General features: G+C 35.0%; 1 protein-coding gene across 2 annotated transcripts; it reads left to right on the top strand.

Moving 5' to 3' along the window:
* Positions 1-1,206: 1,206 nt before the first annotated feature.
* On the top strand, positions 1,207-10,816 carry LOC105171210 (transcription factor-like protein). Of its 2 annotated transcripts, none has more exons than XM_088885109.1 (16): positions 1,207-1,446; positions 2,168-2,518; positions 3,577-3,744; positions 4,845-4,913; positions 5,009-5,102; positions 5,996-6,096; positions 6,187-6,235; positions 6,304-6,363; positions 6,974-7,042; positions 7,293-7,376; positions 7,451-7,534; positions 7,717-7,802; positions 9,097-9,187; positions 9,878-9,958; positions 10,191-10,265; positions 10,351-10,816. In XM_088885109.1, the coding sequence occupies exons 2-16, from the start codon at positions 2,406-2,408 to the stop codon at positions 10,486-10,488; spliced, it is 1,362 nt and encodes a 453-aa protein (XP_088741235.1). In that variant the 5' UTR covers positions 1,207-1,446; positions 2,168-2,405; the 3' UTR covers positions 10,489-10,816. The 2 variants fall into 2 exon arrangements, with proteins under 2 accessions (XP_088741235.1, XP_088741234.1); XM_088885108.1 differs by having other exon boundaries at positions 1,207-1,455.
* The last annotated feature ends 1,523 nt before the right edge of the window (positions 10,817-12,339 follow it).

Genomic DNA, 12,339 nt, shown 5'->3' with positions numbered 1-12,339 from the left:
ACCATGCGCGTGGGAGGATGATTACCAAGCGCGGGCTGAGTGGTTACTCAAACGTCGCATGCCCTTGCCATAATTATGGTTATCAAATCAATCTGACAAAAGCTGAGATACACTTTCCCAAAGATGCAGAAGGTGGTAGAAAGGAATAGGCACCAGAGTATTGAAGAAGGGTCTCTTCTTCTCGCGATGTAAAGGCTCCTACTCTAAGGAGCTAGGGAGCATCCTTCCTCCTTAGAGTTGGGGGACTAAATGATGTGTATGGCCTAAAAGATGTCACAAAGCCCAAGTCAAGCCCATTAGCCCATAATGAAGGCGGCCCACTGGAAGATTACCAAAATCGGCCCAAGAAGAAAGCCCAGTAAGAGGCTGGTCAGCTTACAAGCCTGTCTTTCAATGCTTAGCCCAGGAGAAGGAGGGCATCCCCAAGGCTTTGGACTCCTTGACTTAGAAGGACTCCATGCAAAGTAGGAGTCCTCACGTAAAAGAAGTCATTTTCTAAACAGAAACGTGATGATCAAACTAAGAATAAGATGGAATTATGCCTTATCCACATATTTCTCGCCCTTTTTCTCGAAAATCAAGTAATGTGTAGAGTCCCCACGAAGGGGGACGCTCTCTGTAAATACAGGCAGCGTCCTCCAATTGTGACACCATCAAGAATCTGAAAATTATTTTGCTACTCTTACTGTAACTCTAAACTCGCGTTCTAACCATATTTTGTTCATGAAATTCTTATTGTTATGTCAATTTCTCATTATTCGGAACTAACTTGAGCGTCAGATTGCTAACGTGTTGTTTTGCAGGTGCTAATTATCAAATTCTTTTGTTTAATCAGCCCAAGTCCATCGTTAAGATCCAAAAAACTGTTGGATTCGTCCTAGAATCTCACGCATTAAAATGTTTTTGATATACTTTATCTATTTAAATAAAAATTAATTAGAAAAATATAAAAAAGAAATAAAGTAATATAAATATTGATTGATAAAAAAATTATATAAATAAAAAATAAAATAATTTTAATTATAATATAATTATTAATACAATTAAAAAAGTTAAATTTTGATTTATTAAATTAATAAAAGAATTAGCTCCAATTTTTTTCTCCCATACTTCCTTTTTCTCTAATTTGTTTTTTGTAAAAACACAATTTATATTTTTGTAATTACCCCTCTTCTATTTCTCCTTCTCGCCCCACCCCCCCCCCCCCCTCCCTCTTCTCTCTCTCTCCCCCTTCCCCTCCTCTCTTTTCAGCTGCCCCCTTCTCTCTTCTCTCTTTTTCCCTTCCGTTCCTCCCTCTCCTTCCACCGCCCCTCTTGGCTGTCTCTGTCCCGCCCTCGTCGAAGGATATACAATCTAGATATTATTTCCTCAGAATCTACAGCAAATGACTTTGCTTGTCGAGTTCTCTGATTTCAGCGGATAGTTCCTTCAGGAGGCTGCATGCTGGTCTGTGAGGTGTATTTTGATCACGTTCTATCGACATTTCTTGAGGCTGAGTGTTGATTTGTTCACTGTTTTCATAAACTCTATATGCTAACTCTTTTCCCAACTCGGGCTGTAGTTAGAATTTTTGCACCAATTTCCCCTATTACTAATATATAATGATGAATAGTGGAGTTTAAACCGGAACGGAATTAGTGGGGCAAAAAGGAAACTCCAAATAAGCAGAAGTTACAGCATAAACTATTTTCTTGAGGATCACAATGCTAAAGTGATTTCTGGAAGTATTAAGTTTTTTTGTTTTGTACTTAGGGATTAGGGCGATGGAGATGCTGAGGCAAGAAATCATGTTTACATTCTAATTTATTTTCTTTACACCTTGCTGCATCCAAGGTTAGATTTGGTAAAACTGAATTTTTATTATGATAATACATGCAGAACATTTTCATGATATATATGACTACCTTATACACCTAGATATGGTTGTCTGCTCGTTACAGTTGATGAGACTGAAACTTTGATTGGCCTAAATTTATGCAAAGCCGTTTCAGTACCTCGGTACTAAATTGATTATTCAAATTTGAATAGTAACTATTTTGGTAAATTTGATCTGATGTTAGTATAAAGTTACTTTTGGGTTTAGAAAAAATTGCAATGTTTTGTTTGAATGCCAAATTAATTAAGCTTTAGCTTTCGACCTTGAGTTATTAACTTGGCCATTGTTCAGCTTTTGCTACAGAGTTCAAGTCCATACATCAATACATGGTGGCAGAGTGACTGTCTTACAAGTTGTAGGGTGGCGACTCAATTCAAATTGGAGGAGAAATCAAGCCATCACTTCAAGAAATTAGGGATCGCAAGATTTGGAAATCAAATCTATTTAGTGATCCATATAAAGTCGTCCTATCTATCGCTTTACATACAACAATAAAACTCTGGAAGTTAAATAGCTAAGGGTGAACAAGATGCCGCAACTGAAAATTGTGGCGAGAAACTTTATGGACATGGTGGCATCATTGCCTGCAATGAAACTCGACAAGCTTTATGAGAATTCATTCATTTGTGAAGCCATCCTCAGGTTATACTACTTAGCATGTTGTCTGGTTGAATATTTGTTCCCTATTCACTGCTATGAACCTTAGCAGTAATATGAGGTTTCATACAATTTACAATCCATTGTTGCTCTCCTCTTAGTGGCAGTTGCTATAGGTGATAACATTTCCTCTTCACTTCAATTATACTAACTGACTATGAGTAGAAGCAAATATGAAAAGGAAATAATCATCGCTGATAACTACCGACACGAAGAACAATACAACAGAATATCAACACAAGATGCAGTACTTTCTAAAAAGAATTTAGACATGATGGAGAAATAACTGGTTTATATGCTAATCTGATACAGGCAAACATACTTGTTTTGAACTTCGTTACATCCAAATAGCCATATGAAAGAACTGGAGAATTTTAAAAGATGGTCGATATACGGATCAATGTTGATTTTTGAAGAATGATTTTCTAAAGGAAAGAGACGAAGGTTAGCTTCCGTCCAAGAACTTGATAAATTTTCATAAGTATCATGCCATGTCCTGATGGGATTTGAAATGCTTATTTGCTGTGCTGACTCCATGTTTGGAATTTTCTCCTTTATTGGATTGTTGAACACTCCATCAGCCATGTCCAACATGTGTTCCAACCTTGTCTAACCTTGTTAATATAACACACGTGTCCTTGTCCTACATTGCACACCTTTCTGGATGTCTGGGCATTGAAATTACTTACAGCTTAATGCTCGGAAGACTTTATTGCTACAAGATATGTTGATTTACATAATGAATTATAACCACCTTTTGGTTGGTCCAGTCTTTCATGTTTGGGCTAAATGATGAACAATTTCAGTCTGTAAAATTTGATTAATTTTGCTATTAGTTGTAAATTATTCCTTTTCTCTGTGGTGTCTTCAAAATACTATAGAAAACAATAGTGTCTTGCTTTACAAGTGAATGCAGTACAAGTTAAATGGATTATTATTTTTATCTCTATATGGCCCTTGTGCCCCCCTTCCCCCCTGTTTCCGTTTTGTCTACATTTCTGCACATTTTCACTGTTAATATGATTTCCTAATATTATACTCAGATCTTTGCCTCCATTGGCAAAGAAATATGTGCTGCAGCTGTTATACATAGATGGTCCAGTGACAGCCAAGTGGTTGGAAGAATGGGTTCTAGCTGATGGGATCTCAAAGCACAGAGTGGCAGTAGATCGATTAATTCAGTTGAGAATCCTGACTGAAACTGTTGAGCGGTAATGTACATTTATTCTCATCATCATTCTCCGTTTTACTTTTTACCAGTTTAAATGGTTCTACATGACCAAGCCGTCTAGGTCAAAAGTCAATAATGCTGTTTATTGTTTCACCATCTTTATTATAGTTAATTCATCTCATATACTTTTTCATAATTTTGTTAGTTCACTCTTCTCTGTGCGATTACAGGAACCTGGTTATGATCATGTGGAAATTTTTTCAATGTTAAACAAAGAATCCTTGTGACTGCTTCCTGGGTTCAAACTAGGTTATATACATGATAGATGATACTATAAGTTGATATAGTTGAGATGCTTTCTAGGTGTAGAAAGATGGTTTTCTTCTACCCAGAAAAAACCTGGCTTGTAACCAGATGAATGATGGTTGTGCAACACCCTAGAGTTGGTAGATGAGTTGAATATTTCTATGTGTCAGGCCCCCTTTTTAGATGTGCTGAAGACAAAGCCAAGAGGAACGCACCAAATACCAACTATTGTTAGTACAACTCTCGTCCGTTGCTGCACCTCGGCATCTCGCATTGGATTGCCTCCTACATGGGAGGCTCATTACTTTAAATATTCCCTTTGTTCCTTGTGTGGATCTTAGTTGTAAGGCACGAGCTTATCAACTAGCTAAACGCCTAGGAAGTACATGGGTGGTCACCTTTCATTATTTTACTCAAACAGTATTAGTTTCCTCGACACATTTACTGCTGAAGCTATTCTTTTTGCTTTGGGGAGCATATGATAACCTTCTTATTTGATTTTCGGTTCCATAACCAAATATTGTAAAGTAGTTCGTAAAGCTTCTTCTATAGTAGTGTAAAAAGCCTTTGGCCAAAAGAGGTTGTCAACCTGTATATTGTTGGCCAATTCATTATCCTCCAGTCAAGTTCTTGTTTTGTCTGACTTAACTCCTCCAAATGTCATCTTCTTTCTATGATAACAGCTTTTTGTGTCTCCCATTATTGTTCTCTTGATGCATGAATTTCTGGGAGCCTTTACTTTTTCTTGGCTTGTTAAATATGTTAGTTTGGCCTGTTGGATGTTTCGATCTTGATTTCATATAGCTTAAGTTTTTCGTTTTAGTGTTATGGCAGGAAGAAAGAAGCTACATATCTTTTTAATCCAACATTTCAGCGTAATCTCCAGAAGCACATATTGCACGGGTAAGGTTTAGTTTTACATATGCTGTCTTATTTTCATATTTTATTTATGTATTCTTTATGATAATGCATATGATTGTGACACTGGAATCCCACAGTGGAGTTTTACCTAGAGAACCAATGCCTTCAAACATCATTGCGAGACTTCCTAGCTTGGAGGATCTAGATGCCTATGCTGTTCAACAATGGGAGGTGAATTTTCATTTATGTCTCGACCTTTTCCTTTTTCATTATGCACTAATGTTCAGTGTAGGGATGGAGCTCGAAGCAAAAGGTCGAAGGGACTGAAAAATTATTAAAATATTTTTTAGTCATATTTTTATTAATAAATAAATAAGATAGTAATTGACATGTCTAATAAAAGCAAATTTTTATATCATAAGCAAGTACCCGTACAAATTTATCAAAGTTGTACACAACATTCATTCATATACAATTAATCTATAATAATTTTCTGCATTCATGGACAAATATTCAGTCAGTGGTTGCCGAAGATTCAAATAGAGTCAATATCATAGGCTAATGTTAGAATTTGGGAAGAGAAGTGAAGAATGCTCAAGTCTTCAATTCTCCATGCAAAGACTTAACTCTTAAACTCCCTACCAATTTGTTTCTATATGTATTCTTTTAGCTTAATTTATATGTGCACTAATCCATTTTAATAAATTAAAAGCCTTCACTTTTACATTTATATATCGGACTTTGCTACTTTAGATTCATATTATCACATTATTGAGGGGCAACTAAAACAATTTCTTTTTTTTTTTTTTGGGGGGGGGGGGGGATATATAAAGAAAAAAGATTAAATTCTAAAAGAAAATTAAAAAGCTCCCCCCCCCCCCCATTCCGTCATTGGTTCAGTGGATAAGTGGAAATCTGCAACTAGTTATATCATTTCATTTCAATGTGAACAACATTTTGTTTTCATTATTTTGTATTTTCTATTAGGATGCTCAATCGAATCGTAACAAGGAATCAATTCATATAGAAAATGAGTCAATATCACATTTTCTCATCCTGCAGTTTACCTAATACCTATATAGCTTGGCTACTCTTTTTATGACTTGCAAATTGTGGAAAATCAGCTTTTCTTGCTGCACCTTATAAGCTCTAGTGAAGCGGAAAAATCAACAAACATAAGCTCTTCCATGATGAAAGTATTCCAGCGTGGTCTTCTGAGTCAAAAGTATTTCCCACTCGCCAACACTTTCATTGTTTTCTGTACATTGTAATATTTCTTGTCATGTTATATGAAACATTTGGCATTTGCTTTCAGAGATGACAAGGAGCCTCCAAAATTGACAGAGAGTGGCTTCCAATTTCTGGTATGAGTTTGCTAGCCTAGTTCCTATACATTGCATGATGATACGAATACTGACAAATGCCTGTACAGCTGATGGACACAAATGCACAACTTTGGTACATAGTCAGAGAATATATAAATAACTGTGAGGTATCAAATGTTCAGGCTCTCTTTGTTTTCCAGTTTCTTTTATGTAGTATTCTTACCAGGAGTGACTTATTTTGGTTAGCAAAACCATTGAAAATCATCATCTCCTTTTCTTTACTTCTTGAGCTGCAACAACTTTATACTTATTTTCCACTTGTAAAGTTTTAGATGTTGAACTATCATCATCTTCCCAGGAAAATGTTAATGTCATGTCAGACTCAAATACGGATTCAGAGTTAGCTGTTCTCATATTCTAATGATTTTGTAAATACGGATATATAGGCAGGATACTCTCTTGTCTTTGTCTTTCCAGCCAGCAAGCAGGGATGTATATGTGCATGGATAGTTTTCCAGAAGGCCTGATGCTTTAACCTGTAAATTACTATTAAATTTTGTATTTGGTCCAACCACCTAATGAACAGCGAGTTGTAGGATGCCAGGTAGCTAGTTTCTGTTTCTCACTAAATTTGGAGAATTTGTTTGAGGTTTCTTTCTAGCATTACCATTTTTCTCAATAAGACTGGAGACTGGATTGGTTAGTTTAAAAGTCAGTGCAAAACATTGTGAACATTATTTTCAGTGAAAAATTATTGGATTTTATCTTTTTCTGTAGGATCTAGGAGTGGATACAGCTGATCTTATATCATTCCTGCTGGAACTCAGCTTTCATATTACCGGCAAGGTATTAGGTTATGATTGCTTATGTTAGGTATAATAGATGGATGTTATAATTGTTTTCATCCTCTTTTGGTTTGTAATACATGAAATACATGGTACATTTATCCTTATCCTCTTAAATCCTATTAGATTCTGTAACTTCTCTTTGTAAGTCAGCAGTTGATCTTAGCATCTACCACACCAGGAACTGAATAAAGAAAACATGCAGTAGATTCAGCTTTATCATTACACTAAAGAAACGCCTTTTTTTGCAGGCATATAACTTAAACACTTTGTCTGATATCCAGCGAAGTATAATAAAGGATCTTGCTGATTTGGGATTGGTCAAGCTCCAGCAGGTTGAACTCTCTTTATAGCTTATTCTATTGACTGTTCTCAGCCTTCATCTTGCAATAACCATCAGTAATTACAGGGCAGGAAAGAGAGTTGGTTCATCCCTACTAAACTGGCCACCAATCTCTCCATTAGCTTAGCGGATACATCATCAAGAAAACAGGTGTTGTACTTAAGAATTGGTTCATTCCCTTGCAAATACACTGCTTTTGATTTTATTTACTAACGTTGGAATCTTTACAGGCACTAAAATTTTTCTTCTATTCAGATTTTTTCTGAAGAAAATGTTTCGATGAAATGCTCAAGTTCTCCATCCCTTTTCTTATTGGAATTTTCTTTAATCAGGGGTTTGTTGTCGTGGAGACCAACTTTCGGATGTATGCATACTCATCATCTAAATTGCATTGTGAGATCTTGCGCCTCTTCGCAAGGTATGCCTGCAGTTTGCTTCACAAATCATATATTTCAGCTGAAGGTTCTTAGAAATAAGAGGGTGATGGATTCCACATTCCAATGTTAAGACTCCTGTTTGAAGGACATTTGCAACATGAATGTGAGCTAGTTGTTATATACTCATGTATGGGGTTAAGAATATTTTTAATCGTTGATAATTGCATGCATGAGTTCTAGAGACTTTCTGGATTTATTGAAGATATAATAAGCACTCCCAGATGAGGGTAGGGTTTGAGATCCTTACTCTTGGATTCAGCTATACCGGTCTGTTTAGATTTTCTGGTCTCACTTTGGTAATTGCAGTCTTCAAGTGATCATTTGGCCTTAATTTTTGCCTTCACCTTGGTTAATCTAAAGGGAATTTTCTTTCTTTTGATGACAAAAGAAGCCGAAGTGTTCGATCGTTTTTGCGAGATTAGATTATATGTTTATCACTTGTATATGCACATCTTTTTTGTTCAAAGCAGTTTCTGTTGGTATTATTAAATCCAGTCATCCATTCATGCTGTTGATAATTATGGTACTGAGCTTATGGCATTCAGACTATAAAAGCTCCAGCCAACTCTATCGTAGTTTTTTCTGAGATCGTGATAAGTTTTGTCCATGGACAGTGTAGGTAATAGAGTTCGCCAATGGGTATTTTTCAATTAACTGCAACCGATAACCTCTTGATCCATTAAATAGTAGGGAAGTGACCTGTGGGGTAAATCTTTGGCTTCCAGGAGTTGTAGTACCTACAAGAGGAAATGAAGGAATAAAGTCTGAAGAGTTTCAGTTTTGGTTATCCTAAAGTAGGTTTAGGCGGCTGCTTTAGGTTTTGATGATCGGTGATGAATGGTTCTCTTTCCAGGGCCATTTTGGTGGGTCTTGAATTTTTATCTTTTATAAGACTAGATATGTATGAGAAAGAGTTGGCTAAGGGCAGGGACAAGTAGAATTTTGTTTTTGACCGAGAGAAGTCTATGGGACTTACTGGACAGAAGAATATATTCTGGGAGTTCAGCTCATAAGTTCCTAAGATAACTCGAAATGTAAGGCTAACTTCACAACTTATAAACTGAGAGGCACCTGGGATTTCATTTCTCTGTTCTGATTGTGGTATTTAAAGCTCAGACTAGAAATATAGTGCTAGTAGTAATTGCTTGAGAATCTAAATAACCTTGACCTATGTCCCAACTCTTTGTAAAATTTTATTATTCAGTCTCTTCTTGAGCAAATTCTGTTAATTGATCTTTTATCTCTCTGTGAAAGCCATCTTCACTCAACTTGCAGGGTTGAGTACCAGCTTCCTAACCTCATTGTTGGTGCAATCACGAAAGAAAGCTTGTATAAAGCATTTCAAAATGGCATTACAGCGGAACAGGCAAGTATCACCTTCTATGTTGAAATATAGGCCTTTTAGGGGGTATCCCCAATTTTTTTCCAGTCTTCATATCGGGGTTCCTGCTTAGCCCTATCTTAAGCGCTCATTTGTTTCTTATGATCAGTCTGTTCTCTTTTGATACTTCTGCTGTTTTAAGTTTGCTTGCCCCGAAAGCAAACCAAGTACCAGAAATTCATCAAGTATATAAAACCAATAATAAAGAAAAGCTGAAGGCAATGCTTCATATCCAATTGAGTCATCCATTGTCTGTATTGCAGGGATTATGATTTTCTTTAGAGCACCAAAGATTCTTAATGATATTTCATCTATTTTTTTCTTTAACATAGAAATGGGATTTCACTGTTTCTTCTTAGACCTGGAGCCTTGGTATTGACTATTGAAATATTTCTCCCTGCAATGCAGTAATAATTTGGTGATGAATCTCAATGGTTGGTTCTTCTTTCTTTCATCAATTAAAAGCATGGGCTTCTGGAAGATAAAGTCAACAAAAATCACGTTACATTCGTTTGTTTTGCTTGCCCGACCTTTTGGATCAAAATTTAATCTTTTCAATGGTTTTAAATCCTTAATTCTGAAATTTGATGCCTATTTCAGCACACTTGTTACTTTTCTCTTTCCCAGTAGTCATGATGGTGAAGTTGATATTCTTTCCTGACATGTGGAATGCAGATAATATCTTTTCTTCAGCAGAATGCTCATCCTCGAGTTGCTGAGAGAACACCATCTGTACCAGAAAATGTTACTGATCAGGTTTCTGTTTCCATCAATGCCCCAGCACACCCTAATTTTCGTCCTTATTTCCTCTTGCCGCGCTTCTCCACTGCCTTGTGGAAACTTCCCCTATTGTTTCCATGCATACTTATAATGCTACAGACTTTAGTTAACTATATTCTCACTGATTTATATATTTCTCCATCCTACAATGATTTGTTGAATTCCTCTGGAGAAGTAGCTAAAGATTTCTCCATTAATATCAAATCAGATTAGGTTGTGGGAAGCAGACTTGAACAGAGTCGAGATGACGCCTGCTCATTTTATTGATGAATTTCCATCCAGGGTATGTGTGAAGCCCGTTTCCTGCATGAATGTCGTCCTCGTGCATTTGCTTTCATTGTCTTATGATTCTGCCCTTTGTCTCACAGGATGTCTTTGATGCTGCTTGTGATTTCGCTCGAGAATATGGGGGTTTGTTGTGGGAAAACTCTAAGAAGATGCGGCTTGTGGTCAAAGCAGAGATTTTCGTACAGCTGAAAGAATTTATCCGTCGGCAAAAGCAGTAGCCTCGTTGCATGGGCTTTCCTCTATTACAGGTGCAGTAAAAGCAGAAATTTCCTCGGAGATGAAAGAATTTGTTCGCGGACGCAGTAGCCTTCTGCACGGGTTACTCTGTTATACCATCTGAACAGTCAGATTAATGAGCGGGAAAATGATGGGTATCAATCGAAACAAAATCTTGGGATAGCCTCTCATCGCAGATCATATGTTGGATTGTTCCTGTAACTTCTTGGTTGGCTATTCTGTTTGTTCCTAATTGAAATCATCCTCACTATAAAATTGTGAGATTTCTTTCAAAAAGTTCGGATCTTTAACAAGGTGCATTTCACATTATATAGTTTCAACCTTTTCTTTTTCTGCATGTTCCAAAATAAAAGTCTATCTATTTTTTCCTCTGCTCGAGAATGTGTAAATTAAATGAACTCCATGAAGTTTGAGATAATTGTGAATATTCGTTTGTTATTTAAAAATTACAAATATTTCATAATATTTAATAGAATTATGTAATTAATAAGGTTGGGCTTGTCCATGGATAATAGTTGGCCCAAAAGATTTATTGAAGGAATTGGGCGATTGTGGACTTCAACAGCAACTACAATGGACCTAATATGATGTATTAAGTCCACCAGTATTATCATTATTATATATTATATGCTAGAGATATATAGCTAAGAGAATTATATATAGCTAAGTTGCTAACATATATTGTCTTTTAGTGATTTAGATTAAATCATGTGGCACAAGATCCTCTTTCTAAGGAAGATGTTTGTACTAGTAGACATGCACTATATCTAGTGGAAAGAGGAATGCGAAGGACAATAATTTAGCAGAAAATAGTCATTAACTCCAATTTTTTTAAACTCCTTCCCTAGTCGGATTGGGAAAACTATTTTCTTAAACATGTCCACATCTGATGATGCTTTCATTTCACCTCTTCCTCAACCATGCCTGCATGTAGGGGTGTTTATTAAAATCGGCTTTGGTTTTACATTTACATAGACCATGTTGGATTATAGTAGTAGTAATAATAATAATAAGATCAATAACAACAAAAATAATATATTAGAATTTATATAAAAAAAATTATAATATATAAGGTAATATTCAAGACAATAATAATAATTATGATACTTTTTATTGGTATTCTATAATATATCTATCTTCTATATTATAAACATGTAAATGATTTTCCATATTTGGAGTTTTTTTTTTTTTGTGATGCCAATATATCGTTTTATATAATTATAGAATTATAAATTTATGTGTCCAAATAAATAATTTTTGCAATTTGTTTTTATATCATAATTGTTAATTATGTACATAGTTGAATTGAAACAAAATTCTAATAAAATAAATAATAATAATAAAGAATTTTAGTCACAACTAGTAACTATTTAAATAAAATTATTTAAAAATTTAACAGTAACTAGGAAAAATATATAGACTATATAAATATAAGAAGATACTTTTGTAGAAATTTGAAAAGGGATACCATTTTTATGAATGAAAGAAATTCATGGGACAATATCCCATTATTTTTGTTGTTTGTTTATGTAATGTGATCATCAAAGTAAATAATATTTATTAAGAATGTACGAGGCTTACTGAAAATATTTAACAGTAAATATTAAACTATAATTAAAAACACCAAGTCAAAACAAATTTAAATAAATATATTTATTTTATTTTAATATATTTTTATATTGTGAAATATATGATGCACATACTTATAAATTTTTTATTGTGTTACTTCTCCACATAAAAGAAATAAAATAAAATAAATCACTATAATTTTATTTATTTTCTTAGTCATTGTATATCGTACATATACACATACATATATGCATGTATGTGTG

Source organism: Sesamum indicum, linkage group LG9 (assembly GCF_026168435.1).
Source record: "Sesamum indicum cultivar Baizhima isolate 11 linkage group LG9, ASM2616843v1, whole genome shotgun sequence".
NCBI lineage: Eukaryota > Viridiplantae > Streptophyta > Magnoliopsida > Lamiales > Pedaliaceae > Sesamum > Sesamum indicum.
The sequence above is the reverse complement of the archived record's forward strand: the minus strand, read 5'-3'. Positions and strand labels throughout refer to the sequence as shown.